At 34.3% G+C, this 27,980-nt stretch overlaps 3 protein-coding genes across 7 annotated transcripts; 1 reads left to right on the top strand and 2 right to left on the bottom strand.

Annotated features, from left to right (window-relative positions):
• Positions 1-2,622: 2,622 nt before the first annotated feature.
• Positions 2,623-3,470, bottom strand: LOC140986856 (NDR1/HIN1-like protein 6). The gene has a single exon (XM_073455229.1). The coding sequence runs from the start codon at positions 3,417-3,419 to the stop codon at positions 2,709-2,711; it is 711 nt and encodes a 236-aa protein (XP_073311330.1). The 5' UTR covers positions 3,420-3,470; the 3' UTR covers positions 2,623-2,708.
• Positions 3,471-8,471: 5,001 nt separating this feature from the next.
• On the top strand, positions 8,472-13,193 carry LOC140986318 (receptor-like serine/threonine-protein kinase ALE2). 4 transcript variants are annotated; one of them, XM_073454496.1, is made up of 12 exons: positions 8,472-8,695; positions 8,859-9,031; positions 9,392-9,502; positions 9,695-9,820; positions 9,905-10,012; positions 10,105-10,212; positions 10,325-10,432; positions 10,522-10,893; positions 11,001-11,294; positions 11,515-11,907; positions 11,990-12,233; positions 12,417-13,193. In XM_073454496.1, the coding sequence occupies exons 2-12, from the start codon at positions 8,956-8,958 to the stop codon at positions 13,072-13,074; spliced, it is 2,598 nt and encodes an 865-aa protein (XP_073310597.1). In that variant the 5' UTR covers positions 8,472-8,695; positions 8,859-8,955; the 3' UTR covers positions 13,075-13,193. The 4 variants fall into 4 exon arrangements, with proteins under 4 accessions (XP_073310597.1, XP_073310596.1, XP_073310594.1 ...); XM_073454495.1 differs by having other exon boundaries at positions 8,472-8,710; XM_073454493.1 differs by having other exon boundaries at positions 8,472-8,710; positions 8,829-9,031.
• Positions 13,194-20,846: 7,653 nt separating this feature from the next.
• Positions 20,847-25,093, bottom strand: LOC140986373 (protein HOTHEAD-like). Of its 2 annotated transcripts, none has more exons than XM_073454588.1 (6): positions 24,864-25,093; positions 23,817-24,210; positions 22,568-22,878; positions 21,986-22,371; positions 21,273-21,841; positions 20,847-21,148 (listed from the first exon to the last, which is right to left on the bottom strand). In XM_073454588.1, exons 1-6 carry the CDS (start codon positions 24,946-24,948, stop codon positions 21,094-21,096), a joined length of 1,800 nt encoding a protein of 599 aa, XP_073310689.1. In that variant the 5' UTR covers positions 24,949-25,093; the 3' UTR covers positions 20,847-21,093. The 2 variants fall into 2 exon arrangements, with proteins under 2 accessions (XP_073310689.1, XP_073310688.1); XM_073454587.1 differs by having other exon boundaries at positions 23,817-24,222; positions 24,864-25,088.
• Positions 25,094-27,980: the final 2,887 nt, after the last annotated feature.

Raw genomic sequence — 27,980 nt, 5'->3', positions numbered from 1 at the left:
TATATATATAACATTTATCAGTTTAGCTATCCGAATGATTGATAATTCGTAATTAATTTATCGCGAAGTCATTTGGCAGATTGTCTTTTGATTCAGTTCTGGTCTGAATATGACTAAATGTGAGAAAAAATACCGAATTTTCAGTATATCGAGATTACCATAGCGAAAAATACTGAATTTACCGTAATTTCGGTATATCGAAGATTTCAGTACGGTACGGTAACAATATCGAATTTTTCGATACGACAACGGTATGCAATTTAAAAATTTCGGTATATATCGGAGTACCGAAATACCGAAAAATTATATAAAATTTTAAAAATATAAGGTTTTTTCGGTATAAAACGGTATATACAGATACCGTACCGAAATTTTGATTACAGTATCAGTATGAATTTGTTTATACCGTAATTTTCGATACGGTATACGATATATAATTTTCGATACGGTACGATACGGTATACCTATACCACCCTTAAATATGGCACAAGTGGGGGTTTAACTCTTCTGCTTTATTTTGTATAATATTTTTTGTATAATATTTCCTGCCGTAGAATATATAAACATTGTTTGCTCTTGGTTTTCATTATTTGGCAAATGAAGCCATGCATGTAATTGAATTGTTCATCCATATGTATTTGTAACAGCAATGTGTAAATCATGTATCCAATTAAAAGGAAAAATTAAATTTTTTGTTTTATAACTTGCACTTTAATTTTTACAAGTTTTTTTTATATGTTGTGGGTCAATTTATGGTCTTACTCAACTTTGTTTTTTATCCATTTTTGTCATTTTTCATTAGATTATTGATGTTATTTCGAAAAATGACGATATCTCACCGAAAATTGCTTATGTGGCAACATAAATTGTTAGGTATATCATGTAACTTATATATTTTTATTTTTGATTTTTTTTAAGTCAATTCATGATTTTAGTCAACTAATTAACTTGACCTTTTTTTTTCAATTTTAATCTTTTTTCATCGAAGTACTGATGTGGCATCTAACATGTCAACAATATCCGACGTCGCGTCAGCATTTTCGGTGTCGTGGAAATTAAAATGACTAAAATTGAAAAAAAAATACAAGATAGTGTACTAAGACTATGAATTGATTGATAATATGAACAAAAATGAAAAATGTGCAAATTACATGAGCAAAATGTTATTAGCCAAAAATTGTTGACGTGTTCGATTTCACGTCAGTACTCTAATAATTGCGATAAATTCTAATAATTATCAAACTATCATAATTTTATTAAATTATCGCATTATTAATTCGACGATAAATTCTAAATTTACTATATTATACTTCTAACTCGCACAATTCAGAAACCTACAATAATAACCCAATAATTAATCAATATTATGGTCATATTTGGACCAAAATTGAATTAAATCAAAAGTTTAAATTTCTACCCTCGGGCAGCCTTCGAACTCGCCAAATCAAGGCTGGAAATATGAGCCTAAATATTAGGCTCATCGTCAATAGGCGGCGAAATCGCCGAAGAAGACGACTGGAATCGCACAGAAAACGGAGTCGCGAGCTTTTTGCAAAATTTTGGTATCAAAACAAAGCTTACGACATAAGGAACAAAACTCCTCTATAAAATTTGAGTTTCCAGCAGCAGAAGACGGCGATTTCAGTGGTGAAGGGGCGGCAGTGAGTTGGAAAGTTTCAAGAAACCCTTGAATATCGATACCAAAACATAGATCTCATCATGGGCTTGCCGAATATATGTTTACTTTAAATTTCCAGCGATCGATGGCAGAGATATGGGCGGTCAAATTGGCGGCGGCGGTTTGAAAATTTGACGGGGAGAGAGATAGATGCTGATGATGTTTCACGAAACGGTGTGATCCATTTTCAAGTTATCTGATATTGTTTCATTTGGTTAATGACTTCTGATTATGAATTCATGTCTCTTGGTCGAAGACACAACCTAAAGGTTGAATAAACATGCCATTTGCCTTTCGCTACTCCAAAAGGATGTGATCCTTAGTTGCAATTTTTGAATTATTATAAATAATCTATTTTGTCATTCATTCATTAAAAAATGATTATTTTTTGGGAAGTTGGTGAAAAATCCCCAATCAAAATATTTCTTTGGGTTCATTCCCTACCCACAAAATTGTGGTACTATATCATACAAAATGTGGTACACTTCATGTGGAAATGTAGTACACTTCATGTGGAAATGTGGTACTAAAAAAGTACTTAGGGACTGAACACAAAAAAAATCGACGGTCGGAGATGGAAGGCCAATTTCTCGTCATTTTTTCACCGACTGATAGAGTTTTCCTGCACTCATACTTCTATTTTTCATTCGCTGACTTGAAAATTCTCAGCATATTAAATTCGCTCATATTTAGATATTTTAGTATTGATTTTAGTCCTTGTATCTCAAGGATGATTGCTGTAAAAACGTACACACATTTATACGAGGTAATTTTTTACTGCAAAGAAAAAAATAATCTCTTACCTCGACTACTGTCGTAATATGATATCAGAACTCAAGAGTTTCTGTGATTTACTAAGAAGGAGAACACTTTTTTCACACTAGGAAATTGTCATAGGTAGTAACCATGTTGGTTTTGTACAGGATTACGATTTACAACACAATTTCAAAGAAAATAGGAAATCAAAATCGTGAAAGTTTATTATGTCAAAAACTTAATTCTTACATGCATCTCTTCCAAATGGTCTTTATCAGATATGAATGACCTTGAATCTCAGGTCAACGTGGCATCTAGCTTTCGAAATCCTCCCAAACGTCGCCGTTTTGTTAGTCGGCACAGATATATTAATCCCGTCGCAAGTAACCCTCATTCTCAGCGTCTTCGCCTTCACTTTCCCAAACTTGTTAAATTTGGTGTCCAACTGAATCTTCACCGGCAAATCCCCGTTCTTCACGATAGATTTCAACATAAATATGTCGGCGCCGTCGATGATTGAATTCGAGCTCGATGCCACCTTGATTTTCAAGGTCGTCACGTTTTCCCTGCCGTGAACGAAGCCAGTAAAGTATCCTTCCCCGATTCCGATGTCTCCGGAAAGTATTTTAACCGAGATTTCATCGTAAACCAACGTGATCTTTTTGTTCGGGTTTCGCGCGGTGAGAGTGAGGTTGAAGGTGGAGGTTAGCGTTGTGTCCGTGAGGTTGAATTCCGAGAGCTTGAGAGAAGTTACGGAGAACGTCGGGCGGTGAGGGCGGTACAGGGCGTATAATATGCCGCCGGTGACGGCGACTGCGGCGAGGAAGAGGACGAAGACAATAATGATAGTAATCCAGAGGCAGCATGAGCAGCAGCATCTACGACTGGTACGGTTGCGACGCTGTTGTTTGTTCTCCGGATTCCAGGCGACGGGAGGGGCTTTGTCGGGTGTTTTCGCCGCTGGGTGTACTGGCTCTGCTGTCATCTTGATCTTTTGTATAGAACATGCAATCCAGTCCTCTTCATTAGGATGGTGTCTTATCGATAAATTCAAGCTTACGTCATCTAATTAAATAATCAATGAAATTCTCATTGAAGTTGATTTCCCCATATTATATCTGAAATTAAATTTTCATTGGATGACTATTGTTAATTTAAAGTCAAGCTTGGAATCAATCAAATCTATTCCTCTCGGTCATAATTTTTTTTTGAGATGGTATCACGAGTAAATTTTATGAGACAGATCTTTTATTTAAGTAACTTATGAAAACAATTAATGCACTCAACAATATCTCTATCAATAATTGGAATACTTGCAATCAATGTGAATCAAACTCGTGACATTGACTGTGATACCAATTATAGGATCGAGTGCTTGTCGTTTTACTAATAGCTATAACTGGTAGTAACGGTGCAACTCAAATATTTTAAATCGTACAAAAAATCAAGTAACACGTTTTGATTGCTCTAACTAGTCCGGACAATTATTGCATTTAATAGTATAACCAATATTTATATATCAAAACACACATTTTTAAAAAAGAAATAACAAATTAATCGTTATATATCATCCAAACCATTAAGAAATGAAAAAATTAGGGAGAAAACAAAATTATGAATACCACAGATGAGGGGTTAATTGAGATTTAGTCATTAAATCTAAACATATGTTATGATTCAGTTTTTAAGTCAGAAAAACTTAGTTATAAATATATGATCTAACATGTTTTTCATTTCAACTCCCTAAAATTAAGAATATGGATATTATATTACATATTTTTAATTTAAATGGATTGATACTCAATTTAAGTTACTTGATACCTGAAATACATAAATCTATACCTTATTTTCAACAATATGTATCTTATTGTCCAAAAAAATGTTAATATTTCATACCTAAAAATTATAACTATATACCTAATTTGATTCAGTTGATACTTAAATTTTGTATATTTGTGCTATAATCTCAATGATTTATACCTATATTTATTATTATTATTATTATTGTATCTCACATATAAAATAAATAATATACTACTCAATCAAATTTTATTGATACCTGAAACTTATAAATTTATGCTAGATTTGTACTTATTTAGACTAAAAAAATACCATAAAACTAATTTTTTTTTTAAAAAAAACATATAAGGTTATATAGCTCAAACTAAATTTTCTCGACTGAATCATAATTTATATTTGATATCAGGGACTGAATCTCAATATCCCCACAGGAAAACCTTACTCTCGTCAACGCCTAATTAACTCTCTTTTTTTTAGTTAAAAAATTCAGAATAAATAGCCAATAGGATTAAATTATTTTTTGTATTTTATTCCATCATTATCTGTTATTATTAATACTATTAATTATTGGTTATGCAAACAATTTGGTATATAATAATTTTAGTAAATACTTATCTTGTGCTCCACATTATTATTTAATCCTTTAAATATCTATTCATAAAGATTTTATTAATTATTATGCATCTTTCAATACTCTGTCTCAAAGGAATAAATTATGCAATAATGTGAAAACTATGGCAACAAATCAACAATGAAGTTGTCATGAAAATTTTTTTTTTTATGGAAAATAAATAAAGTATTTTTTTTATATTTAAAACAATAAAAATAAAGTTGGAAATGTGANTAAACCTATAAATGGGCCGGGTCAAGAGACAGATCCGGGATTGTAAAAATGAAGGCCGACGCTTTGGTCCGACCCGATTTCTCAAACGAGAAAGCAAATGTGTAGCTATATATTGTTTAAATGAAATATTTTAATTATAAAATTATTTAATGAATTATTATATAATCAATTTGTATGTATATCCAATATTCAATAATTTGTTAATAAATTATTTTAAACATTAAATTGTAATTTAACCGAATTGTCCCTGGAATTCAAAGGCATCCAACAGACAACCATACTATGAATTTATTATTTTTTTTAAAGAAAATTAATAATATTCATTAGAAAAATACAAGCATGAGTTGTAATAATTATCTAAACATGATCATTTTTTATATTTTCAAATTAATGTTTTTATATTTTTTATATTAAAAGTGGTATGATTATCTAAAAATATTTAAATAGAGATAAATATAAATAGATACGACTAGAAATTTAAAATTGAAAGCAGATAAGATATGTTAGTTATAAATAAGTCGTAAATTTATTAAAATATGTTTTTATAAATTTTTTATTAACCAAAAATCGTTACTAAAACATTATTATAATGAACAGTATCACTCACTTATTGGATGTGAAAAAATATATACAATTTGTCCATCCAATATATGATTGACATATCATCGGTATTCACATGAGTATGCACGGTAGCTGTACAATATATCAAAACTTTATATATACTAGTACACCGATGCACGCATTACGTGCTTGTATAATATTTTTTATAATTCATTTGATTTATATTTAAGTGAGGATCAAAATATAATTATAAGAAATAGTGAGGGACTACACTGTAATTTTGATATATAAATTAAAAAATAAATTGAAAAATAAAAGAATAAAAAAATGATCTCAGTAAAAATTGAACCTATAACCTAAATCCAAAAAAACAATGATTCTATCCGATGAACTACATATAACTTGCTATAAAATTTTAACATTTTATTAATATATATAATTATTAAAACAGACCATGACACCAAAGCTAGTTACTCTAAGTGTCTCAACATTAATAAAATAGTGTGTGTTTTTAGCCACTAAGCAAATAAATTAATTAATATATGGGAAAGATATATATATATATAGTGATTTTAGCCACTAAGCAAATAAATTAATTAATAGATGGGAAAAAAATAAAAATATCTTTTATGTTAGAGATGACAGAGTCACTTTTTACCCAACCTAAAAGCAAATGCACGACTCTAAAAATAATGAGATATCACCTAACCAAAAATCTGGCTTTTCTTAATTGAATTTTTGGCTATTTCACCGACAAGTTCAGACATTTATTTAAGAATTTGCATTATTTATTAATTAATTAATTATTTTTTTAAAAAATACTATGTAATATTTTGGCCCATCTTGTGAATTGTGATCATTAGATTTGAAAATTGTGGTGTCTGACGCCACATTCCAAAAACCAGCCTAACTTTGGCAAGTAGGGACAATCCCCAATCACCATGTAATAACATATAATATTTTGAGTGNTTAGCGATATAATTGTTGTAAATATTGCTGTAACGATATATTGGTTGTATTTTTAGCATTATTCTAATATTTTTACTATATACATCTGTATATGTATGTGTAAATATATATCGTAAGATTGAATTCCAATCTTGAAATGTGTTTTCATCAAATTATAAACTTTTTGACTTAATATGATCCTTTGGATGTGTTTAGAAACTAAACCAAATCGAAAAAAAACTTATGATTTTGATCGGTTTTCTGTCAATCACAATTTAGAATTTTTTAATTCAACGAAATCGAAAAAATTGAATGAAATCAAGTTTTAGATTTACATTAATATAAAAATCATGCAATAAATTTTGTTAATTTAGTATGATGTCTTGGATATAGGAATATTTTATTTGATTTTAATTTTTATTATGCTGATTTGTATTAGCTCAATTAAATTGAGAATATATTTATTTCAAATTTTAGCCCAAATAAAAATAACCATAACATTAAAAGTTAAGAGTTTTTTTATAAGTTAGTAAAATTATATAGCATGCATAAATATTTTAAGTTATAATAGTTTAATTATAATTATTCTAATTCACAATCGAATAAAATGTACACTCAAACAAAACCGAACCATGAATTTCAGTATCATTTTTTTATTTTGTAAAATCGATAAAATATGGTTTAATTCGAATATCATTTTTTTATTTCGTAAAATCTATAAAATATGGTTTAATTCGAATTTTTTTTATGTAATTAAACACACTATAGTTTATATATATTAAACTTATACTAGGAAAAAATTTCTAATTAAATACCATAATATTTAAAAACTAACAAAATTCATTTGTCATATTTAATTTTCTTGTTTGGTTTCTATACATGGTAACGCCCTTACTTGTATTCATTTTTTGATCAAATTATTTGTAAAACTGTCTATATTAGCATTTTAAACTAAAATAAAAAAATAAAAAAAAATTGATCATTAGCTATTCCATACTCATTTTCCAATCAATTAGTGTGTGTCTAACGATACCATGATGGAGCTAGTTAGGCCACCAAGAAGGATCAGTGACGGTGGAACATTAGTGATATCCCGGAAAGACTCGGGTCATGGATCTATGATCGGAGACAATAAATGGACGATCCGGATCATGGTAAAATTATAGAAGAAACTCATAAGAAGCCAGATAGGTGAGTGCGGGGGACGTCATTTACCCGAGCAATCAGAGGCCCGAGCTCTCGGGCGAATTCCCTGGTGATGACTCTCTATCCGAGATGTCTCGGTAATAGTACTGCACTCGAGTGCGAGAGCAGACGATATCTTATTTCGATTAGCGTGTCTGACAGTATCTTATTGATTTGACATAATGAGAAAGTCAAGGTGTTATGACAGCAAGTAGGTGGCGGCTAAAAGTGGTAAGTAGACACTGAAAACAAGGAAAATCATCATCTTCCTTCCTAAGCATGTTTGCTTTGCATTTATTTCATTCACATATATTGACATATATTCACACATATATATACACCAGTAACATTATTTCTCTACACTGATTTTCTTATCTTCAATTTGATAACTTAAGCATCGGAGTGGTCACGCCAGACATCCTTCCGACGCTCATTCACACGTTCATTTTCTTGTGTTCAGGACATCACACAGCTCAGTTTTCCTTCATCATCTTCACGTCAAGATCCGATGGATTGCTCGACCTAGCTCAACATATTCACCCGGATCACATTAATTAGCCAATTATGGAATGATTTAAATGTGAAAGATAAAAAAAGATTTCATCTTTATCTTTTTTTTCTTCAATCAAAAGAAATCTACAAGAATTTTAAGACATCAAAGTTTCAACGCACGCATTCAAAAGGGACATCAATTCTTTTTTCAAAGAACGAATATTTCTTATTTATTTATATAGTTCTTGTAGTTTCTGTGTCATCCCCACCACGAGATTATCGTTCCTTTCTCAAAGTGACTGGTTAAAGACTGCAATGCTTCTTTCTTTTTGCCGGATCAGTTTTGGAAGTGATCTTTTGTTCATCAAAGGGGATACTATGTCGCCCCAAACACTCAAACTCTGCCAAAAAAAATAGTTTGTTTTAGAAGGGTAAATCTGTTACGTGTAAGCTTGAAAGTTTGTCCTTGCACCTAATGTAGTTGTGAACTTTTATTTTGCCACACTGTCTGGTCATTACTTTTTTTGTACCTCACTCTGTGCTTTTGATGTTTTTCCAAGCCAGGCCCATGTAAGTTTTTAGTACATTCTGCAGATTTTGGTGGCTTTCGGTGATGTTTATTTCTTGATTGAGATGGGTATTTGAGGAGATCAATCTTGAGGTTTGTTCTCTGTGTTTCTTGCTGGGACAAATGGAGCTGCAAATGAGTTTCTTGGTTTTGGAGATTTGTTTGATCCTCTGTGCTATGTTATTTCAAGAATCTACAGGTTATGGATTCTTCTTATTGTTATAGTTAATGGTGTAGTAGATTGATTTGTATTCCTCTGGAATAGGATTGGATCCATGGGTTTCTTGATTTGATTCTTAAGGTGTATGAACTTTTCTATGATACCACTCCAAAATCACGATGACATTGTAAAAAGAGATTTAGGGAGAATGTTTTCCTTTCTTAAATGCTTACGCTCCAAAAGAGTGTTCGCTCTAATCTTCATCACCTTGTTCAGATTATTGCGTGTATACGGTTTCTATACTACTAGTATTACAGTGTGATAGCATTTCAATGTCTTGGTGAACCGTCTTTCTTCTTTTTCTTGAACTCTGATATGATTCGGTAACTATACACGCAGGTTTAAGTTTGCAGTCATCGTCTGTGGCTTCTCTGCTTCATTCCATCAAAGTGAGAGCCCCCAATGCTACGCATTACGGAGGCAAATGGCGTTTTAAGTTGTTGCAAAATGGTGATTTTTCTTCTCTCGTGAATACTAAGCTTAGTTTGCTCATGACTTTAGTTATCTGTGGATCATGCCAAGAATTACTATCAGAATCTTTGAAAAACGTGTTGAAAACTCCAATACAAGAAAATTAAGCAAGGTTACTTGAAAAATGTATCTTATTGACTTTCCCATAATCGGTGGTTGGTTGTATTCTAGACCTTGCTCTCTCACCAACATCAGCTCACACCAGCTCAGAGCATAGTGAACGTGGAACTTTTGCTGCGGAGCCTGATCTCAAAACGCCTCCTACTCAATCACCTGCATACAATCCATCGACCGGATGTATGTTATTAAACATAGTAAATAGATCTTGCAAATTAAATATATTTGCCACTTGTTTTGACAGTTCATTTTTTCTGTTTCTAGCCCCCAATAGTAACAAACTAAATTACACCAGCAATGTGCACAAAAATCATCACTTGCGTAAAAAAATACACCACTTTGCTCCCAAACCATATCATCAGCATCCGCCCGGTCAGTTTTCTGACTACTGAAAACATCTGTTTTTATTATTCAACTTGCTCAAGTTTTTTGATAAGCAGAATCTTTCCCTCTCTTGTTTGCAGGACCTAGTATCATCAGCCCTTCTCCATCTCCGTTACCTGCAATACAGGGGAGTATTTCATCCAGGCAATTGCCTTTGCCAGCCAATCCACAAAATCATCACTTAAATAGTAAGGAGATAATAAATTTCCACTCATTTTCCAGTTATGTTTTCTATGTTTGGAAGCTGACCTGTATGTACCGCGTAGATGAACTATTAACAATTATCTGTGTCTCCGCCAGAGCCCAGCAGCAGTAGCCCTTCACCTGCAATTTCTCCGACTGCGAAAACAAATGAGAAATCTCTACCACCAATACTCAGTCTCACCTCACCATCTCCTCAAAATCAATGTATGTCTACTAGGTGCATAGTTTCTATGATATTACTCCTCATTTCATTACTTAATTTAACAAAAGATCCTTTGGATCAATCATTACAGGGTGTATGTCTGTAACTTGCTCCGAGCCACTTACCTATGCACCTCCCGGAGCACCTTGTGGTTGTGTTTGGCCAATTGAAATCAAACTTCTCTTTAGTATGTCCTTGTATTCATTTTTCCCTCTGGTCTCTGAACTTGCCGTAGAAATTTCTACTGCCATTCCATTAGAGAAAAGTCAAGTTCGAATAGTGGGAGCAGATGCAGTAGACCAACAACTTGAGAAAACCACTGTTCTAATCAAACTGGTTCCTCTGGAACAGAATTTCAAAGCTGAAACGGCCATTTCAATATATACGAGATTCTGGAAGAAAGATATTTCCATCAAAAAGTCTGTTTTTGGCACTTATGAAGTGCTCGATGTTCGCTATCCAGGTTAACACTGATGCATGGATTATTGCTGGACATATCGACAGAACTCTATTCTGTCAAATATTACATGATAAGAAGATTCTTGGTGCTTTAATGAGTGATTTTTTCAGGTCTACCACCATCTCCTCCTTCGCACTCCTTCGCTTCGGCCACAATTAATGGCCAACCTTTTCCGAGCAGCACGAATGACGATGGTCCTGTAAAACCCTTTGGGGTAGATGTAACAAGTCATAGGAAGAAGGAGTCAGGCAAAAGCATAGTCGTGATAACCATTCTATCATCTGTGACAGCTTTTGTATTGTTTATAGGCTGTATGTGGCTGGTTTTATGGAAATGGGGATTCTTCTTTTGTCTACGCAGACGAGATCTACAAGGGTTAATACCTTTGGACAAAAAAACCTCAGGTACCACATTCTGATAAAACGACAAAGAAAACAATGAATTTAGAGTCTCGTAAAATTCATATTTATTTATCCTATCCTATCAGAGAGGATGGGATAGAAAAAAAACACCTTAGAGAGGCTGCTTAGTAAGGCAATTTTTATAACTCAAGTACTTCTCTATCCAAACGTGTTTATTATTCAGTTATCAACCATCAGTTGTATATTAAATTCAAAATGGCAGGTGGCAATAGATTGTTGGCAATTAAAAGTGGAATTAGCTCGGCTTCAATGTCCTTCAGTTCTAGCCTTGTGGCGTATACAGGAACTGCTAAGGTTTTTAGCATTGATGACATAGAGAGAGCCACAGATAACTACAACACTTCAAGAAAACTAGGAGAAGGTGGTTTTGGACTTGTATATGGTGGGGTTCTTGATGATGGAAGACAGGTGGCAGTGAAAGTTCTCAAGAGAGACGACCAACAAGGAAGCCGTGAATTTTTGGCAGAAGTTGAGATGCTTAGCAGGCTACATCACAGAAACTTGGTAAAATTGATTGGTATATGCCCAGAGGACCATTGTAGATGCCTTGTCTACGAGCTTGTTCCCAATGGAAGCGTTGAATCTCATTTACATGGTCAGTACATTTTTGCTCAATGTGTTGCTAAAAGTGTGTTTCAGTCCATAATATTCTTGGTGGTGTCTATTTGATGGTATAGGAGTTGATAAGGAGATTGCTCCTCTTGACTGGTGTTCCCGGATGAAAATCGCCTTAGGTGCAGCTCGAGGTTTGGCATACTTGCATGAAGATTCAAGTCCTCGTGTGATACATAGAGACTTTAAGTCGAGCAACATCTTGTTGGAAGACGATTATACGCCTAAAGTTTCAGATTTTGGGTTGGCTAGAGCAGCAGCGGATGGAGGAGATGAACATTTTTCAACTCGCGTCATGGGAACCTTTGGGTAAGCGTCACTTTGCTATGAAATGTCCATCACCATCGTCTGTACAAATATAAAACATCTAGGGACTAGGAAGCAACAATTGTCTCTGTTTTCCTGTATTGAGTTTGTCATTCCATGTGTTTTGCTGAACTATTTAAAAAACCTCGTGTTATAATCTAATTCTCACTCAAATTCCTTCTGCAGCTACTTAGCTCCAGAATATGCAATGACAGGCCATCTCCTTGTTAAAAGTGATGTTTATAGCTATGGCGTAGTTCTGCTTGAGCTACTAACCGGGCGAAAACCTGTGGATTTGACGCAGCCACCAGGCCAAGAGAACCTAGTCACTTGGTGTCGTCCACTCCTTACCATCAAGAACGGCCTAGAAGCAATCATCGACCCAACTTTAAAACCAAATGTACCATTAGATAATGTTTCAAAAGTAGCAGCAATCGCATCAATGTGTGTTCAACCTGAAGTTTCTCACCGTCCCTTTATGGGAGAAGTTGTTCAAGCTTTGAAGCTCGTGTGCAACGACTTTGAAGAAACGAGAGAGCAAATGTCAAGAAGCTGCAGCCAAGAAGATTCTTTTATGGACATAGAAAGTAAACGAAGCAGAACATCTGCCGAACTCGTGGAAGCTTCAGGCAAATATGATTCCTCTTTAGATGCTAAAATAGCATTATCTGCTGTAGATTTGAAGAATTCATCGGTGGGATTTGAAGGGCAGGAATCTGAGTCTTTTAGGAGACAGTTCAATTCTGCTCCTTTGGTAATGGGAAGGAAAAAGAAATTCTGGCAGAAACTGAAAGGCCTTTCCAGAGGCAGCATGAGTGAGCACGAGTGTTCATCGGAATTCTGATTCATTTCTTGAAAAAAAAATTTCTTCAATCTTGTAGTAAATTTCCTACATTGTTTATAGTTTGAAATCCCATTTTATTAAGCTAGAAATGATGAATGGTAATAAATCTCTTCTTTGGACCGAGCGATTTGGATTTGAAACCATTTCTTTATTTAAAAAAAAAAAAAATTTAGGCGATCATGCAAACAACCTCAACCAAATCAATTTTTTTCTTTCTTTTATGGGGCATTGAATCTAATGAATCAAAAAATCATGATCGTTCATGTGTAGAGTTTACCTCAGTTTCTTCATCCTCCATCGACTTCTTCAAACGTTCTATTACTCTATTTTGCATTCTTTAGGCATCCGGATGCGACTAGTCATACAAAAAATAAATATTTATAAATTCTTTACTAAAATTGTTTTTTGTAAATTAAGTAATACAGATTAAAAAAAAAACATGACAAAAGAAGCATGATTTGTTTCAAGAACTGTATTTATCCGGTATCACAACGATCATTTTTCGGTCTTCATCTCAAGAACATCCACTTTGTTTTTTAATATCTATGACAAGTGGCGTAGCCAGAAATATGGCTCTGCTCAGAGACCTGGCTCCGCTCGGACTAGAATTTTAAACTCTAGAATCTTTTAATATTTTAAATTGATCTAACCGAGCTAATATCATATTATTTCAAAATTTATATATAAATTTTAAAAAAAATTGGGTCACTCGGGCTAAAGCTCGGATATACATGCATGTGGCTCTGCCACTGTCTGTGACAACACTATAATATTTCTTCAAAACATCGAGTCTATTTTTTATATTCTCTTTAGTAAACTTAAGATGCATTTTGGAATTTAAATACGTCACATACACTTGAAAAGCTTGAGGTTTCCATGTATCTCCATCACCTTTGTTTTCTTGAGCCATTTGATCGTTTAAAATTATGGTAAAACTCTACCAATAAACAAAGTATTTTACTTCAACACTAAAATTTGTAAATATCTATCAGGTTTATATTTATTAGCTATAAACTTGGTAAGCTTTATTTAAAACCATTTGTTTTGACAAATATAATCGAAGTATAATTTAAAAATCCAAATGCAAAATATTTATTATCTCTAGAATTTTATCTTCTCAATGTATGACCAACGTGAATGGATGGTTGAGTTTCTGTCATGCCCCGAGACTGAGGTGTATTGACACCGACGTTGTTTAATAATCATAAAGACAACAAGTCTCGTAGCATAGATCCAAAATCAGTCTATTACATAACAAAAATGATAGTGTTTATACAATTAAGTTAGAAACTTGCGAAAGCGTACATGATTAAATATAATCCAGATAACATAAACGAGATAAAATCTAAAATCTTCACTAGCTCTATAATAGTTCTTGTTCCGTCTCATCTAGTTGGTCCTCATTATAATCTATTAGAGGAAAAGTAGTGGATGAATGTTTTGAAAAACACTTAGCAAGTGAGATAGTTCAAAACATATAACAATTATATGAATTAAACATAATCACATGGATAGAACATAACTTTTTTAGCATGAACGTGAACATAATCTTGACATATGAAACATAAATCGTTGAACATGAACATAAGTATAAGCATGAGCGTGAAGCACTGAAACCAAACCATATAATTTCACAATTTTCCATAAATTTCCTTATGGTCTCATATGGTTTATATAGAAAATTAGGAGCATGGGTTTTTCACAATTGAAAAATAATACATCGAGTCCATATCGATAGAAGAAAATTCAAAGAAAGAATATTAAAAGTTGGCTGAATTTTAAACGTTCGTTGGTTGGCTATGAAAATTTCACGGAAATTTTCAGAGGAGAAAACTAAACGCGTTTTCATACGGACAAGGGGCTCTACAAATAGAGCTCCCCCTTCATTCCGAAATCATCTCTTCTTCGAGTTTTCTCTCATCTAATAGTATTTGAGTGCTTAGTTCTATAATATTTGTGAGGTGTTTTGTTCTCCTGTATTAAGAGAGTGTGTTCTCTTTGGAAACACAGTGAGTGAGTTGTACACAACAAAATATTATAGTGAAAATTCTTTTCATCTTGCCCGTAGTTTTTACCCTAATAATTTTTAGGGGTTTTTCACGTAAATCTCTGTGTCCAGTTTATTCTTTATTTTCGGGTTTATTATCCCAAATTACCGCAAGTAGGACCAACAAGTGGTATGAGAGCCTTGGTTTAAAATTTCTTAAAATTCTGAGTATGCTCTGTGGTTGCGGCCTAGACTAATCTTCCACATCAGAAAAGATTTTTTGAGATTTTTTATTTAAGGCGGAATTATTTGTCCAGTCTACTAAATTGTTGTAGACATAATGGCGGGCATGTACGAGATAGCAAAGTTCAACAGAAGCAATTTTATGATGTGGAAAATAAAGATACAAGCAGTTTTAAGAAAAGAGAATTGATTGGCGGCTATTGGAGATAGACCGGTGGATATTACGGATGATGGAAAGTGGAATGAGATGAATGATAATGATGTTGCCAATTTACACTTGGTTATAGCAGACGAAGTACTATCAAGTATCTCTGAGATAAAAACAGCAAAAGTTATCTGGGATACTCTAACAAAGATATACGAGGTCAAGTCGCTACACAACATGATTTTCCTAAAGAGAAGGCTTTATACTCTTCGGATGGCGGAATCCTCATCGATGACCGACCATATCAACACACTAAATATTCTATTTACCCAACTCATTTCCATGGGGCATAAAATAGGAGAAAATGAACGTGCGGAGCTTTTACTTTAAAGTCTACCAGATTCATATGATCAATTTATCATCAACATTACCAACAATATTCTTATGGGCTTTCTAAGATTCAACGATATTTTAACTGCGGTTCTCGGAGAAGAAAACCGACGCAAGAACAAGAAAGATAGGTTGGTAACTTCGAAACAGGCAGAGGCTTTGCCGATGAAAAGATGAAGATTTATGGACCGTGACTCCAGTGGGAGTCAAAGACGAGGTAGATAAAAGTCGAGAATTAAGAAGAAAAATATTTACTGCTTTAAATGTGGCGGTAAAGGGCACTTCAAGAAAGAGTGTACGAGTATCGAGAAGAGTTCTCAAGGAAATGTGGCCAGTACTTCAGGCAGTGGTGAAATATTATTCATCGAAGCAACAACAGTTGCAGAAGCCAGACATAAATTTTGTGACATATGGATTATGGATTCAGGAGCGACGTGGCACATGACCCCTCGGAGAGAATGATTTGATCAATATGAACCAGTCTCAGGAGGATTTGTATTCATGGGAAATGATCATACCTTGGAAATCGCTGGGGTCGGTACTATAAAAAATAAAATGTTTGATGGCACCAATCGTACCATATAGGAGGTACGGCATGTGAAAAGACTGACGAAGAATCTTTTGTCCTTGGGGCAATTGGATGACATCCGGTGCAAACCCGTATCGAGAACGGGATCCTGAAAATTGTGAAGGGTGCGCTTGTGGTTATGAAAGCGGAAAAAGTTGCTGTAAATCTGTACGTACTTTTGGGAGAAACAGACAATGAGGCAGAACTAGCTGTTGCATCAAATGGTTCAGGAGAAGAATTAACAGTGTTATGGCATAGAAAGCTCGGGCATATTTCAGAACGGGGGTTGAAAATTCTCTCAGAACGGAAGCTGCTGCCGGAGCTTACAAAAGTGTCACTACCTTTTTGTGAGCACTGTGTTACCAGTAAACAACACAGATTAAAGTTTGGCACTTCTACTGCCAGGAGCAAAAGCATATTGGAGCTGATTCATTCGGATCTTTGGCAAGAACCGGTTGTATCCCTAGGAGGAGCGAGATACTTTGTCTCGTTTATTGATGATTTCTCTAAGAGATGTTGGGTGTATCCAATCAAGAAGAAATCAGATGTTTTCCAGATCTTCAAAAATTTCAAAGCGCGGGTTGAACTTGATTCTGAAATGAAAATCAAGTGTCTGAGGACTAACAATGGAGGAGAATATACTAGTGACGAATTTGATGCATAATGTCAACATGAGGGCATCAAAAGACAGTTTACGACGGCTTACACACTTCAACAGGATGGAGTGGCAGAGCGGATGAATAGAACATTGTTGGACAGAACAAGAGCTATGTAGAAGACTGCGGGTCTAGACAAGTCATTTTGGGCGAAAACAGTCAAGACCACTTGTTATATTATCAATCGTTCTCCTTCAGTGACGATTGATCTGAAGACTCCGATGGAGATGTGGACGGAGAAGCCGACAGATTATTCTCATTTGCATACATTTGGAAGTCCTGTGTACGTTCTGTACAATGAGCAAGAAAGATCCAAGTTGGATTCAAAATCCAGAAAATGTATCTTATTGGGTTATGCTGATTGAGTAAAAGGGTTTCGCTTGTGAGATCCTACTGTTCACAAGCTTGCATCAGCAGAGATGTTATCTTCGAGTAAGATAGAGTAAAAGGAGACAAATGCACGCTGAATACAGAAACTACTATATTTCAGGTGGAAAATAAGACGGATGAAGGTCAAATTTCTGGTGAAGCAGTACCAGAGCACGAAGAACAAGAACATGTTGAGTCTGAGGTTTCCAATTTGAGGCAGTCAACTCGAGACAGAAGACCACCAGATTGGCTTTCAGATTATGTCACTGAAAGAAATATTGCATATTGTCTATTATCAGAGGATGGTGAGCCATCGAGTTTCCACGAAGCTACTCAAAGCTCGGATGTATCCTTGTGGATGATAGCAATGCAGGAAGAATTGGAGGCATTAGACAAGAATAAAACTTGGGATCTTATTACACTGCCACGAGGAAGGAAAGCCATTGGAAACAGATGGGTCTATAAGATCAAGCGTGATGACAATAACCAAGTGGAGAGGTATCGTGCTAGATTGGTGGTAAAAGGGTATGCTCAGAAAGAAGGCATTGACTTCAATGAGATATTTTCTTCTGGGGTTCGGATTACAACAATCAGAGTGGTGCTGCCATTGTGTGCGGTGTTTGACCTACATCTAGAACAGCTAGATGTAAAAACGACGTTTTTTCATGCAGATCTTGAAGAAGAAATCTATATGCTCCAGCCAGAAGGTTTTGCGGAAAAAGGCAAAGAGAACTTGGTTTGTAGGTTGAACAAATCTCTGTACGGTCTCAAACATACGCCGATGTGTTGGTACAAGAGATTTGATTCCTATATCATGAGCCTTGGATACAACAGACTGAGTGCATACCCTTGTACATATTTCAAGAGGTCTAGTGATGATTATATTATTTTGCTGTTGTATGTGGACGACATGTTGTAGCGGACCCCAACAAAGATCGGGTCCAAGGATTGAAGGCACAGTTGGCTAGGGATTTTGATATGAAGGACTTGAGACCAGCAAAGAAGATTCTAGGGATGCAAGTTCATCGAGACAGAAGTAACAGAAAGATTTGGCTTTATCAGAAAAATTATTTGAAGAAAGTCTTGCAACGCTTCAACATACAAGATAGTAAGTCAATTTCGACCCCTCTTCCTGTTAACTTCAAGTTATCCTCCGAAATGTGTTCTAGCAGTGAAGCAGAGAGGATGTAGATGTCTCGAGTACCATATGCATCAGCAGTGGGAAGTTTGATGTTCGCCATGATCTGTACAAGACCGGACATTGCTCAAGCAGTGGGAGCAGTTAGTCGGTATATGGCGAATCCTGGACGAGAGCACTGGAGCACTGTTAAGATGATCCTTAGATACATTAAGGGTACCTCGAATGCTGCAATATGTTATGGAGGATCGGATTTTACACTCAGGGGCTATGTCGATTCAGATTATGCAGGTGATCCTGATAAGAGGAAATCTACTACTGGTTATGTGTTTACACTTGCGAGGGGAGCTGTAAGCTGGGTTTCAAAACTGCAAACAGTTGTGGCGTTATCTACAACGGAGGCAGAATATATGGCAGCTACTCAAGCTTGCAAGGAGGCAATATAGATTAAAAGGTTATTGGAGGAGATCGGGCACAAACAAGAGAATGTTCCTTTGTTTTGTGACAGTCAGAGTGCCTTGCACATCGCAAGGAATCCAGCCTTTCATTCCAGGACGAAACACATTGGAGTCCAATTTCACTTTGTTCGAGAAGTAGTAGAAGAAAGAAGTGTGGATATGCAGAAGATTCATACAAAAGATAACATAGCTGATTTCTGACCAAGCCAGTGAACACTGATAAGTTTGAGCGGTGTAGATTCTCAAGTGGCCTAGCGGAAACGTAAGCAGAAGGGAATGACAAGATTGAAAGGATGTGTGACGATGTATTTGATTCTCAATCAAATCTCCAAGTGAGAGAACTGTCGATAGAAGAAAAGTCAAAGAAAGAATATTAAAAGTTGGCTGAATTTTAAACGTTCGTTGGTTGGCTATGGAAATTTCACGGAAATTTTCAGAGGAGAAAACTAATTTTTATACGCGTTTTCACAGGGACAAGGGGCTCTATAAATAGAGCTCCCCCTTCATTCTGAAATCATCACTTCTTCGAGTTTTCTCTCATCTAATAGCATTTGAGTGCTTAGTTCTATAATATGTTCTCCTGTATTAAGAGAGTGTGTTCTCTTTGGAAACACAGTGAGTGAATTGTATACCACAAAATATTATAGTGACAATTCTTTTCATATTGCCCGTGGTTTTTACCCTAATAATTTTTAGGGGTTTTCCACGTAAATCTCTGTGTCCAGTTTATTCTTTATTTTCGGATTTATTATATCAAATTACCACAAGTAGGACCAACAGTCCACACCTTTTAGGGATGTCTAAAGGTCGGTTTAGTTCGATTTAATAAATTACTGTTCAGTTTTGGTTTTTCAAATTTTTAATCTGAAACCAAATAATAACATTTCGGTTTGGTTCCGTTTTTTTACATATGGTTTGGTTACGGTTTGAAAAATAAATTTAATATTGTATAGTTGTATATTTTACTTACAAATGATGAATTATACGTAAAAATTTCAACTTTTTTAAAATATCCAAAAAATTCAATGTTTTCAAAATCAAATAAAATAAGCAATTTATATATGGTTTTTTTATTATTAATTTAAAAATTAAAAAAAATTCAAAAAAATTTTATTTTGCAAAAGTTCTCCAATCCACGCTTTGTAGGCGCGAACGCTCCACATGGACGAGCGCGTAATATTATATTATTATTATTATTTTTATTATAATTTTTAATAATTAATTTAATTCGAATAAAAAATATAATATTTAAGTTTTATTATTATTATTATTATTATTATTTATAATCTTTCATATATATTTTTAATTTATATTTATTAATATTAAAATGATAAATTTGTAGTTTACTAATTTATTCCAAATTTAATCAACCAAATTAAACATTTTAGTATTTAGCAATTGTTATCCAACCTCTGTCATATCCAATCACATGCATCCAAGTAAACGAGCTATATATAGAGCTTCACTTGACCTATTGGTGCAGCTTTGTTCAAATGAGTGAAGAAGTGAAACAACAACAATTATGAAATCTAATTACAGTCTTTTCATTATCTATCTAGAAAAGTAGGAACCCTCATTAATTACTAGGTTGTTGATAGTCTTCTTCGTCTTAAAACCACTGCAATTCTGTGAACTCTTGACAGATGTACCACCAGCTTTTAATGGCTGGCCCTCAAATCCTTTTCCAAATTAAGACACTTACTAAACTTGCTTAAGCAATTACAGGAGTAAATATGGTTAAGTCCGTTTACCAAATTATTTATTTTAAACGATGGTAAGAAATAGGAAAAGGAATAAAAGAAATTTAAAGTAGAAATCATACAAGGAAACTCCATTTGAGAAAAGATAACAGTAGATTCATGCATAGCAGTATCGGGAGAGAACTGATTCTTCAAGTTTCAAGATACAACATAATAGATATCCATGATTTCTACATCCTCAAATGCAAGCAGGCCTGCGTCTCTACATTTAATTGCTAGCTAACTAAAGGATGGAAAAGAATAAAATTTTCCCTATAATAACAAAAACAAATTGAACCTCTTTTACTTGTAAATGGTGCTACTACTTAAACTCCAGCTGCTCTGCCTAATCTCTCTCTCAGTATGTTCACTCCCATGTACCTGCATGTTTATATTTTACATTTTCAAATTTAATCAGCATTCTATTGATCCAAAACTTTAAAAGAATGTTTCTTTTTTATCTTGATTATTTAGCATATAGGAAATTCTTGAGCTGTAACCTTACCGGCCCATCATCATAACCGTGGCTTGAGGATTAGTCCCTGGGGAATCATGGAACGTTGAACCATCAATAACACGGAGCCTGTGGACTCCAAGAACTCTATAATCAGGGCTCACCACTTTGCCCACTTGGCACCCTCCATGATAATGCCAAATTGTAATCACGGTGTCTTTACAAAACTGTTCCAATGATGATGTGTTGTTGGTATGCTTCGGTATAAGATTCACATTGGCTTCAACACTCATATTTAGCAACTTCTTCATTGTCTCCTTGTCATACTGTGTGTAGTTGGTGAAGCGTTTCGATCTAAGAATCTTTTCCACGAGTCTTATTCCTGCTACACATCGTGCTAGATCATCTGGATGACTAAAGTAATTGAAGGTGATTGATGGGTTGTCCTCAATATTCGTGTTTTTTAAGCTTATGTGGCCAGTTGACAGTGGCTTGGCAATCTTTTCGAGGATGAAGCCTCCCTGAAAAACTTCATATGGCAGGTCTCTTTTTCTCTTTTGGAAGGCTTGAATTGCTTCATGTGTTCTTTGCTTTGGAGGAATTGTTGATAGCTGACCTATCTGGTAACATTACAGAAATTGACAACAAGATGTTTCAAACTTTATTTGATTTAAGGAAAATATTCAATATATAAGTATTAGTATAATGTAAAGAAATAAAAAGAAGCATAAAGTTCAATTTTTTTTATAAGTTTCTTAACCCACCTCAGCTGAAGCAATTCCATGATTCCGGTGAATACTCTCAGTAGACTGTCCAAAACCACAGCTAGCTTCAATATACACTCCCAACTTTGTAATACCAACAGTTTCGATGAGGGACATCTTTACAGGCTTATTACTCGGAACAAAAATAGTGTTGAGAGGGTTATCAGACATGCCCTTTCCCACAAATTCATTATCTAGCACTACAGGAATGTTGAATTTGTCAAGTTCATGCTTAGGGCCAATGCCACTAAGCATCAGCAGTTGAGGGCTCCCAATTGCACCAGATGAAACAATGACTTCGCTATGAGCCCTTTTTGAGATCATCGCTCGGTGTATTTTCCCCTTTTCATCTTTGAAAGTAACTCCAACTGCTCTTGGCCTTTTTCCTGTTTCAAAAAATTATACGATTACCATAACATCATCACGTGTTGATCATAAATTTGTTATTATAGCATACTGGGACATATCGTACAACTCGTATTTACCATTCCAGGGCATTTCCCAGAGTTCCTAGTTGATAATAAATTCCTATATGTTTTGGCCGTTGTGAACTCAATTAAGTTTTTCTTTCGGGACCTATACCTGTAGTATCAAACTCAATTTTCTGAACTGTAGCATGTACCAAAACACGGAGATTTTCAGGATTAGCGGAGGCAAGAAGCTCGGCAGCAGTGTGGCGGCGACCAAATCTGTCAAAGATGGTTCCACCAACTTTGGTACCATATAAATGGTCGTATGTGAATCCATTGAAAGGAGAAATCCCAACTTCTACCAGGCTATCCCTTATTGCTCTTTGCCAGGACCTGAACGGCGGCCGATGAACAATTTGCTTCTCAATCCAAGGAAATGACTCGTTCACCAATTCAGCATCCCAGCCTACTCTCTTAACGTATCTGCAAAATCATAAAATTCAATAATCAACACCATGCCAATTCAGTCACTAGAAATGAACCACAAAATGTTAACTGGAACTGTTCCATTTGCTCATGTTTAGTAATGCACAATACTGGTTACAATTTAAGATTCTGGAATGGTAATCCATATAAATCTAACTCTATGGAAAAAATATCAATAATGAATATCGGTTCAAGACATGATTACATATTTTGTAAATTCATAGTATAAAAGCTGTTTCCATTCTGTGCCTGAAATAACATATCAAATCAATTCCAATGGTTAATATAAACTTCAGTTTCTAGTGTTTTTGAGTATTTACAAAATATAAATATATTTGTATCTACGTAAGTCTTAACTGATCACAAGCCAAATCAAATGAGGCAAACTCGAGTGAGTACACCTGACTGGATAAATTATCACTAGCAGAAAAGACAGGATGTAAAATATAGCATAATTGTGATAAATTACTGGCGACAGCATATTTTTCAGTCTACCGTGCAAATCTTGAATACTCAACCATCCCTACCAAACTATTGTGGACAATTATGCTCACTGTACCTCTTTAGGGGTATCAATAATCATGAATTTTAGTTGCACTATTAACCATTTTCCTAACTAGATTGCTACATTAGTTCGATAAAATGTTCAAAATCATGCCTGATTAAATTAAAAATACTGATTGACTGCCAAGTTGAAAACCAACAATGAAGGGAACAACAATCAAATTCGTTCATGTTAAAGTTTTGTGTATTGATGTAAACTCTGAAAAATAAATTCGTTCACATGGATCATTTGCTTAACAATAAATGCAATCAAATAGAAAAACCTCCAATTACCACACGACACATAGAACATCGTCATAAAACATACGACACCATCAAATGCAGGAAAAAGAAAAGATAAATAAATGAGAGTAAAAGCAGGGAGGTTGTACCTTGAGCTTGCCCGGGAGTAAAATCCAGCATTGATGCAAGTGCCTCCGCCCAAAACCCGAGCCCTAGAATTAAAAACCCCATCGGTCGAAATAAACATCTGGGAGGCGGAGGTCGACGAAATGTCGGCCAGAGTAATGTGGAAATTCTGCAAGAACGAAACATTAGAATTCGCAAACGGGGTTCCTCCTCTTTCCAGCAGCAAAACGCTGTAGTTTTGTGACAGTGTGGCAGCTAGGGGGCAGCCAGCCGTGCCGCCTCCAACGATGATGTAGTCGAAGGCGCTGTCTCCGCCCTGGACATGCCCATTGGTTGAAGGCGGCGACGGAGATGAGAATGAGCTTGCTGGTGCTATGAACGGGTAAAGGTATTGCGCCGGATGTTCATATTCAACACCTGAAATAACGACTTCACCATTTAAATAGGGGAAAAGACAAATCACTTAAAATCGCATTTTAACAAATTCAACAACTTAAAATCGCAATTTCAACATTCATTAAAAGTTAAGCCAAGGGAATGTGACAAAATGCATCAAATAAATTTGAGTCTTTTTCTTCAATATGAAGGATTCATAAACAATGCACATTGAGTTTGGATAGTATCCTACTAATTCATAATTAGGTGGAATATTCAATAATAAAAATAATGATCAAAGTGGCAAAAAAACATATAATCTTGGCCAAGAAAATTTCAAAAATTTGATTCACATGTCCAACTCCCAAAGCTAAGTATATGATACCAAAAGCCAAAAAGAAAAGCAAAGAGTAGATAAAAACCACTCAAATCCACCAAAGTGTTCCTTTCATTAAATTACACTAAAATCTCCCAACAAAATCTAGCATACAATTTTCCTAAAAACATAAACTTCAACCACTACCCTAATAAGTTTGTGTATCGAATCCCATATCTTCAACAATCTAGAATATTTTGAATCTTTCTTGCAAAAACGAAAGTATACATATATATGTATATGTATGTATACATGCACACATCAAGAACAGAGAGAGGGGGAGAGAGAGAGAAGAGAGACGAGGGTTTGGTGCAGAAACCTTGACAGAAAGTGAGAAGAACGGTGAAGAAGAAGAATAGAATAGCAGCACAATAAACACCAAGACCACCACCAAGAAAAGCCATTGGGGGGATGATTCTAAGGAGGCTGCAACACCCAAAAAAAATATAATAAAATTAAAAAAAGCAGCTGCTTCCCCCCAAATTACACCTCCAGTTCTATGTGTCCTTCTCTGGTTGGCCTTCTTTCTCTGTCTCATATGAATATATATATATATGTATGTCAAAATATATGTATGTATATATATATATATGAGCTGAGATGCAAAGAAATAAAGGCCCTTTTAATTAATTAATTTGATTTGATTAATGCAATGCGTGCATGCATGCAGGGGGAGAACAATAATTTATTATGTTTAATTGCCTAAATAATTATGCACAGGATTTGATAAGAATCATTAAGAATGTGGTTGGATTCTAAATTTGAGGGGAGGAAACAAGAGATGAATTATTATGAGATTTAAAATTTTTGCTATTTTTTTCGTAATATAAAGCGTATTTAATGTAACAGATATCCCCACTGTGGAAATTGGCATTTAATGGGAAAATGAATGGCACAGTTGGAAAGATCATAATTGCATCAATCGGCATTCAGATTTTTTTTAAAAAAAATTAAGAAAACAAAATCATAGTTTGATTTGAGTTTTATCGTTATCAATAATTATAATTTTTTATAGAGTAAAAAAATTTTGAGTTTGAAGTAGGTCTCTTGTGAGACGTTTTAGAAATTTTTATTTGTGAGACGGGTCAACCTTACCGATATTCACAATAAAAAGTAATACTCTTAGCATAAAAAAGTAATATTTTTTTCATAGATGACTCAAATAAGAGATACGTCTCACAAAATACGACTCATGAAACCGTCTCACACAAGTTTTTGCCTTGAGGTTTGATGCTACCTATATATTAATTACATAACACTTAGATCATAATATTTTGAATATAGTTTTTATAGTTATGTCCAACAAATATTGATTTTGAGCTAAGTAATCTTTATAAGTTAACAAAGGGTTGAAAAGAAAATGGGAGAACTGAACAAATGGGTAAGGTTGATGAAAATTTTAATCATTATTATTTAAATTAAAATTTACGTACATTTTTATAAAATAATGAATATAATATTTTATTTTTTTTCCGCCGCTAATTCGTTGCAACGTTAGAAAAAGTGCGCGTTAATGAATAGCATATATCTTAGAAGACAAAAATTTAAAGATGTTGAAAAATTATTTAAAAATGTGTTAAATATTTGTGTTGAAAATGTGAATGTTGAATGTTGAAAATTAGGTAAAATTAGGTGTTGAATATTGAAAATTAGTGTGTGATGATGTAGGTAATGATGTATTTTATTTTTGGATTATTTGTAAAAATTTTCTATAAATAGATCTCTCATTTGTGAAGAAAATCACAATTGAGTTGAGAGAAAAATATTATAAAGTGTGTAGTGTGATAATTTTGAGAGTTTGAGATTTTTACTTTTTTACCGTAAATTTTTACTTTTTCACAACACGTTATCAGCACGAAGCTCTAAAAGTCCTCCATATTTTTCCAAGCTCCGAACAGAAGAAAAAGGTAACAAAAGTAATAATATTTATTTTACTGTTATTTATTTATTGTTTATATATGTAATATATAATATAATGTTATTGTTAGAAATAATAAAAATAATTTTTTCAAAAACTTGTTATAAATCCTGGGAGGATGTTAAGACGACATCCCACACTCCCGGTAAGGGATACGACAAGTATAAAAGCCTATAAGGTTTTTTAAACAAAATAACTTATGACACCTAATTATAATAATGTGATATGATATACATAATTATTTAAATATGACTAATATTATATACACCATATTATTACCATAAAATTATACAAATACATACATTTATTTTCTTATACACCAACGGTAATAAACGGTAACAAAACGGCTAGTTTTTGCTCTATAAATACAATCTCACAAATACATTCAATCACTCCAACTTTCTCTTCTTCTCTAAAAATTATTCTTCATCAAATTTTCGAAGAAAAAAAGAAGATGGCTTTCACGAGGTTATTTTTAATTATTTTGGTTATCATACTCACCAGTCTTGTATTTATCGGAGAATATCCTCCTCGTGTGTTTTCTTTATTTTTACGAATACTTGTACTTGTTGTTTATCCATTACTTTGTATTGCAATATTCATTAACTAATAAAATGCATCGTAATTTTTAGTACCACCATGGCAAACTTGGCAAAGCTCGAATTCATCGCTCTTGATATTACTGGGAAAAACTATATGCCATGGACTCTTGATGTAGAAATGCATCTTGAGTCATTGGGTCTAAGCGAGACCATTAAAGAAAATGGTATATCTTCATCACAAGAAAAAGCAAAAGCTATAATATTTTTACGACGACACCTTGATGAAGGTTTAAAATGTGAATATCTCATCGAAAAAGATCCCATGGCTCTGTGGAAAGGATTAAAAGAGAGATTTGAACATATAAGGGAAGTTATACTTCCGACCGCCCGTGATGAATGGAATATGTTAAGATTCCAAGACTTTAAAAAAGTCAGTGATTACAATTCAGCGATGTATAGAATAATCTCGCAGTTAAAATTTTGTGGACATGAGGTTACAGAATCGGAAATGCTTGAAAAAACATTTTCCACGTTTCACGCATCAAATATAACACTACAGCAACAATATAGAGTGCGTGGATTTGCGAGATATTCTGAACTCATCGCCTGTCTTCTTGTGGCGGAAAAGAACAACGAGCTATTAATGAGAAATCATCAGTCCCGACCCACTGGATCAACAGCATTTCCAGAAGTAAATGCTGTAAGTAAAAATGAATTTAAACCTGGAAACCAAAATCAAATTCAAAGACAAGGTTTTGGTCGAGGTCGAGGTCGAGGTCGAGGTCGTGGACGTGGACGTGGACGAGGAAGTGGTCGTGGTCGTGGACGCGGCCGTGGTTTTGAAAATAATCGAGATAGTTATTTCTATAACTCATCTCAAAATAACGTCCCAAACCATCCACAGAAAAGGCATCAAGAAAACATGAGTGTTAATGAAAATCACTCGAAAAGATTTGAAAGTTCTTGTTTCAGATGC

The sequence above is a fragment of the Primulina huaijiensis genome, chromosome 10, assembly GCF_012295235.1.
Source record: "Primulina huaijiensis isolate GDHJ02 chromosome 10, ASM1229523v2, whole genome shotgun sequence".
NCBI classification, from domain to species: Eukaryota; Viridiplantae; Streptophyta; class Magnoliopsida; order Lamiales; family Gesneriaceae; genus Primulina; species Primulina huaijiensis.
The sequence above is the reverse complement of the archived record's forward strand: the minus strand, read 5'-3'. Positions and strand labels throughout refer to the sequence as shown.

Bases quoted from the DNA above. Each gene is read 5' to 3' on its own strand.
- LOC140986856 (XM_073455229.1), bottom strand. From the start codon at position 3,419: ATGACAGCAGAGCCAGTACACCCAGCGGCGAAAACACCCGACAAAGCC.
- LOC140986318 (XM_073454496.1), top strand. From the start codon at position 8,956: ATGGAGCTGCAAATGAGTTTCTTGGTTTTGGAGATTTGTTTGATCCTC. The intron at 9,821-9,904 runs GTATGTTATTAA...TTCTGTTTCTAG, and splicing joins ATACAATCCATCGACCGGAT to CCCCCAATAGTAACAAACTA. The intron at 11,908-11,989 runs GTCAGTACATTT...TTGATGGTATAG, and splicing joins CGTTGAATCTCATTTACATG to GAGTTGATAAGGAGATTGCT.
- LOC140986373 (XM_073454587.1), bottom strand. From the start codon at position 24,948: ATGGCTTTTCTTGGTGGTGGTCTTGGTGTTTATTGTGCTGCTATTCTA. The intron at 24,223-24,863 runs GTTTCTGCACCA...TAAATGGTGAAG, and splicing joins TCTTCTCACTTTCTGTCAAG to TCGTTATTTCAGGTGTTGAA. The intron at 22,372-22,567 runs GTATAGGTCCCG...TTTTTGAAACAG, and splicing joins AATTGAGTTTGATACTACAG to GAAAAAGGCCAAGAGCAGTT.